Here is a 6,000-nt window from a genome sequence, read left to right on the forward strand (position 1 = left end):
AGCTGACAACAACCCACCATAGGGGTACCAGTGTTGCCAACCTCCAGGTGGTGGCTGGAGATCACCCACTATTACAACTGATCTCCAGGTGACAGAGATTAGTTCTCCTGGAGAAAATGGCCACTCTGGAAGTTGGATTCTATGGCATTATGCCCCAAATCCCACCCTCCTCAGGCTCCACCCCCAAAATCTCCAAGTATTTCCCAACCTGGAGCTGGCAACCGTAATGGGGACCAATTCAGGGCTGGGGAATTCGTAGAGGATCTTGGGGTGTAGCCTATAGAGGACAGGGGAGGGGAAGGGACCTCAGCAGAGTATAATGCCAACCTCCCAAAAAAGCTGCTTTCTCCAGGGGACCTGAACTCTACCGTCTGGAGATCAGACGTAATTCCGGGAGATCCAGGTCCCACCTGGAGGCTGGCATCTCTAGCAAAAGGGCATCAGCAGGCCAGACCAGCAGCACGTATAATTAAGTAAACTGACAACCATTTATATTCCTGTGCCGTGAAAAGGATTCAGTGGCACAGCAGCAGGCCTGGATGCCAATCTCGTGGTCAGTTGGCAACCTCCCCATGCCATCTCCACATGTGATAAAGGCGCACAAGAGTTCTTTCCTTCCTTTCCTTTCCCAATGCAAGAGGCGAGCTGCAACGGGAAATGCACTCGGCAGGGCGGACGGCTGGAGCTGAGGCAATCCGAGCAAGCGACTCCGGCGAAACAGACGACTTCCTTCCGGGAGGCAGCAGCAGGAGGTAAGCATGCCGGCAGCGGCGGCAGAAGGAGCTTCCGAGACCCGGCCCTTTCCAGACCCCAGCAGCGCTGCCGGGATCGGGGGTCCTGGGCTGCCTGCCCTTTGCAGCGCTTTCTCTCCAGCCCCGGGCCGACTCCGCCAGGCGCATCGGGTGTCCATCAGCTCGCCTTGCGAGATTTGCATGTCATCTGCATAACCAAGCTCATGGATGCACCCCGGGACGTGCCCCGTCAGCAGAGGCGCCGATTAAGCTTCTCGTCGCCTTGACGGTGCAAAACTTCGTAATGAATGACACGCGGTCCCCCTTCGCGGGGCGCCGGCTGCTGGTAATGGGCGAAAGCCGCGTGCCAATTAAGGCGCTCGTCTGGCTGCCTGCGGGTGCGGCCGGCAACGGAGAGCGCAGCTTGGGGGAGAAGGCCTGAAGCAGCCGGGCAAGCTCCCTCCTCCTCCTCCCCCCTACTCCGGCTTCGCCTTTTCGCTCATCAAGGAGCGGGAGCGACAGTATATGGATTTTATTCCCCGAGATACCACACTAACCTAAGATAACCTTTTTATTGGTAGCTGTTAGCCATCGATACGCGGAGCCTCCACATTCAGAGGCAATGCACCTTAGAGACAAACTGGGGAGTGTTGTTTATTTTTATTTGTTTCCAGATTTATATTCCACCCTCCCCACAAGCGGGCTCAGGGTGGATCAAAACAGATAATTAGGCCATTCGGCATCACACACGAAAAAACCCAATAGTTGCTGGCAGTGTTCCCTCTAAGCTGAGTTAGTGTGAGCCAGCTCACAGTTTTTTAGCCTCCGGCTCACACATTTTTGTCTTAGCTCAGGAAGGATGCCCACAGAGCACAGTAATTTATGCAGCAGCCAAGTCGCTCTCTCACAACTTTAATGCAGTAGCTCACAATGTAGAATTTTTTCCCACAAGACTCCACAGCTTAGAGGGATTGTTGGTTGCTGGTATGCTTTTTACTTGTGGGCGTCCTGCCTGGCCTTGGTTGGAAACAGGATACTAGACAGAATGGGCCCTGTGTCTGAGGTAGCCAGTCTCTTCTTTCATGTGGTCAGGATTCCTTCATAGCTGCTACTTACTATGGCTGGTGGCTTCCCTCTTTCATGCCAGCAGGGCGCCCATCGTACCTTTAACACTTTTGCCCTTCAGGCAGAAATTCAGCAGGTGTGTATCTTGGGCATGCAATGACAGGAGAAAGCTGTAGTTGTTGAATTTCTGCCTTGGAGAAAGGAGTATAGTCGCCACTGGCTTTATCACCCTCTGTATTTAAACAGTGGCTTGAACACGTAGAAATTCAGCTGGTAAAGCCTTTGCTGTCATTGATTTCCCCACCAGGAGGACCTTTGTTTGCTTAAGTCTTCTGTCAGTCTCTTTTAGAGGTAGAGGAACAAGCCCAATAAAAAAGGTGGCAACCTTTCCCCCATGCCTTTAATTCCTCCTAAACTTTTAGCAGCAGAACAAAGTTTGAGTCTAGTGGCACCTTTAAGACCAACAAAGTTTTATTCAAGGTATAAGGTTCTGTGTGCATGGACACTTCTTCAGATATAATGAAATGGAAATTACCACTCCATACATACTGGATAGAGTGGGAGCAGTAAAGTAGCATGCAGCATAATGAAGATGTTTAACAGATTCAAGGACCAAACAGGAATAACCCGCAAAGTTTATATGGTTACCATTTGTTTGGGTTTAATTCCAGGAGAGGGGAAACATAGTGAAGGAAATAAATATGCCAAAAGTGGAGATGGATAGGCAGAAGTATCCTTATATTGTGAGAGTCATTAATTGAGACCCTGCTATTGTGCTCCATCTGTCTCCTCTCTCGACCTTACGGCGTCTTTTTCTTTGAAGTGGGGTGATTGGCTGTGTAGAGTTATCTTCCCTGTCCCCAGACCAGAGAAAACTTTGTAGGTCTTAAAGGTGCCGCTGGACTCAAACTTTGTTCTTCTGCTTTAGACCAACACGGCTACCCCACCTGAATCTAAACTTCCAGCAGTCAGGCAGCTGTTAAGGATTATATCAAGTGAGATCACCAGTGGTCCATCTAGTTCAGAATCATCTGTTTTGACTGCCAGTTGCTCTCCAGGGTCTCAGATGGAAAAGGATTTTCCCCGACATCTGGAGAACTTTTAATAGGAGATAACAGAGGAAGGGGGATTGAACCTGAGATCTTCAGACTCAAAAGCAGGTCATAGAATCAGAGTTGAAATGGGTCCTACAGGCCATCTAGTCCAGATCGAGACCGCCTGGGCGGCGCGGCGCCAGCTCAGTGCAGGATCAGCCTCCGGTATCCCTGACAAGTGTTTGTCCAGCCACTGCTTAAAGACTGTCAGTGAGGGGGAGCTCACCACCTCCCTAGGCAGCCCATTCCACTGTTGAACAACTCTTACTGTAAGGAAGTTTCCCCTAATATCCAGCCAGTACCTTCCCGCCTTTAATTTAAACCCATGATTGTGAGTCCTGTCCTCTGCTGCCAACAGGAACCGCGCTCCCTGCCCTCCTCTAAGCGACAGCCCTTCAAATACTTCAAGAGAGCAATCATGCCCCCCCCTCAACCTCCTCTTCTCCAGACTGAACATTCCCAAGTCCCTCAGTCTTTCCTCATAGGGCTGGGTCTCCAGATGCTCTAAAGATGCTCAGTTGCTAAGCCAAAACCGGTGCCTGTCAGAAAATTGGCCTTGAATTACTCTAGCACTATAAGTGGCAAGTGCTGTCATTTCTGTCTTTCAGACACCCTGAGGACCGTGCTCTTAGATGGACAGGGCAGCTGGAGAATGGATCCAGAGATCTCTCTCATCTTCCAATGTACCTCCCCTTCGGGCATCTCCGAGTGTCAGGTCCGAGCTGAACTTTCCCCTCTGTATGACCGACATCAGTTGCCCGGGGACCGGGTCCAGATCGAGACTGCCTGGGCGGCGCGGCGCCAGCAGGAACCGTGGCTCTTCGACGGGGCCAAATTCCGCCTCCACTCGATCAAGCAGGAGGGAGGCCGCTTAGTCTTCCGCCTTGGCCTCACCTGCTACAAGGACTTTGTGGGCACCAATCTGGCCAGCCGGGTTGAGCAGCTGCGTCAGCAAGGGCACGAAGATTTCGGCAACAGCCAGGCCTACCTTGCCGACCCCCTGGGGGTGGGAGCCATGCTGCATACGGCGGACGATAAGTTTGTCTTCTTGCGGCGCAGTCTGTGTGTAGGAGAGGCGCCGGGGAAGGTCGACATTCCCGGAGGGCATCCTGAACCGCAGGTTGGTATTGTCCCGTGGCGGAGGGAGAGAATGGGGCAGACTCCTGTCATTGTCCAAAGCAGCAAAGGGAAATGAATTTAAAATATTGTGGAGCCTGCGGCAGAGAAATCAAAGTCCTACCTCCGTCACATGATCACACATGAAGCTGCCGTATACTGAATCAGACTATCGGCCCATCGGAGTCACTCTTGTCTACTCAGACTGGCAGCAGCTCTCCGGGGTTTCAGGCAGAGGTCTTTCCCATTAGTGGCTATCTCCTAGCTAGAGATGCCGGGGATTGGACCTGGGAGGAGAAGAGCAGGAGATTGGATTTATATCCCGCCCGTCACTCAGAGTCTCAGAGCGGCTTACCATCTCCTTTCCCTTCCCCTCCCCTGTGAGGTAGGTGGGGCTGAGAGAGCTCTTTTGAGAACTGCTCTTGAGAGAACTTGTGACTGACCCAAGGTCACACCAGCAGCTGCATGTGGAGGAGTGGGGGATCAAACCGAGTCCGCACTCCTAACCACTACGCCAAGCCAAGCAGGTGTTCTTCCACTGAGCCACAGCCACCTCCCCTTCTCTCTGGTTAACCTGGAACATCTAGTGGGAGTTCTCCTACATATGCCCAGAGGTCATTTCGGGGGGGATCGCGGGGGATCTCAGTTCCCCCGGGTGAGGTACGGGGGGCGGGGCACAAGACGAAGCCCTGCCCCCTGCTTCCGGCCACCCCGCTCCCGGCCCTCCTTCAGCCAGGAGGAGGCAGGAGAAGAGGGAGGGTAAGTTGCTTCCTCCCTTGCAAGGCTGGCGGTGGTGGCCGGGACCGTTGGGGGCGGGGTGTGTGGCCTTATGACACACTTCCGGTGATGTCAGGGGGTGTGGCATATGCTAATGAGTTATGCTAATGAGTTCCCCTAGCTCTTTTTCTACGAAACGACCCCTGCATATGCCCCATTGAAATCATGTGAGCTGTGTGTCAGATCTGGCTGTCTCCCACTCTGCCGCCCTTCATGGCACCCAAAATGGGGGAGGGGACAGAAGCTTGGGCTGCAGAACATGGAACTGACTCTCCCCATCCGGGGGCTCACTGCTTTTCAGGTCGTGACAGGAGACACCGCCTCGGAGGGACCCATCCGCCACCAGGACCTCCCTGGAGAGCTAGTGGTGAAAGAGCTGTTCTCCTCCGTGTTGCGGGAGATACAGGACGAGGTGTGGGGGTCCGGAGGATGGGGCTGGGCTGGTTTCTGGGTTTTCCTCCCTGGCTGCTGTCTGACCCAGCTTTTCCCTTCTAGGTTAACCTCCCTCCACCCACCCTGAGCTGCCCGGTATTACTCGGGATAGCTCGGAATGAGACCACGGGAGGCCGGGCCAGCGCCGAATTCTACGTCAGGTAGTGTGTAATTGCCATGGCTGCAGGGCTCAATCAATAAGGATGATGGGTTTTTGAAAAGTGTCCACAATAGAGAGCATGAGAAGGAGGATTGGATGTATACCCCACCCTTCACTACCTGAAGGAGTCTCAGAACAGTTTACAGTCACCTTCCCTTCCCCTCCCCCCACCCCGTGAGGTAGATGGGGCTGAGAGAGCTCTTTAGAGGACTGCTCTTGAGAGAACAGCTCTGAAATAACTGTAACTGACCCGAGGTCACACCAGCAGCTGCATGTGGAGGAGTGGGGGAATCAAACCTGGTTCTCCCAGATTAGAGTCCGTGCTCCTAACCACTACACCAAACTGACAGTAGATTTATTTATTGATTGCGTAGCAGATGTATTTGTTAATTTTCAGGGGGAAATGTTAAATATTTAGAGGAGGGGATGCCTCTTCTGGGAAAGTGTGCTGTAAAAGGTGTGGGGGTTATGTAAGAAGAGGCATTCTTTTCAGGGGGAAATGTTAAATATTTAGAGGAGGGGATGCCTCTTCGGAAAGTGGGTGCTGTAAAAGGTGTGGGGGTTATGTAAGAAGAGGCATTCCCCTCTTCTACAGGCGCGCTCGTTGCAACTTGCAGTATTTATG

General features: G+C 52.8%; 1 protein-coding gene across 2 annotated transcripts in view; it reads left to right on the plus strand.

Annotated features, from left to right (window-relative positions):
* The first annotated feature begins 643 nt into the window (after window positions 1-643).
* The window catches only part of NUDT22 (nudix hydrolase 22), an 8,712-nt gene continuing 3,355 nt past the window's right edge, over window positions 644-6,000 (plus strand). The window contains exons 1-4 of one of the 2 annotated variants that reach the window (XM_015416825.1): window positions 644-752; window positions 3,499-4,010; window positions 5,085-5,195; window positions 5,279-5,376. In XM_015416825.1, the coding sequence (XP_015272311.1) occupies window positions 3,543-4,010; window positions 5,085-5,195; window positions 5,279-5,376 (677 nt within the window). In that variant the 5' untranslated portion in view covers window positions 644-752; window positions 3,499-3,542. The other variant, XM_015416826.1, reaches the window with a different exon arrangement.

The sequence above is a fragment of the Gekko japonicus genome, unplaced genomic scaffold (assembly GCF_001447785.1).
Source record: "Gekko japonicus isolate JY-2015 unplaced genomic scaffold, Gekko_japonicus_V1.1 scaffold248, whole genome shotgun sequence".
NCBI lineage: Eukaryota > Metazoa > Chordata > Lepidosauria > Squamata > Gekkonidae > Gekko > Gekko japonicus.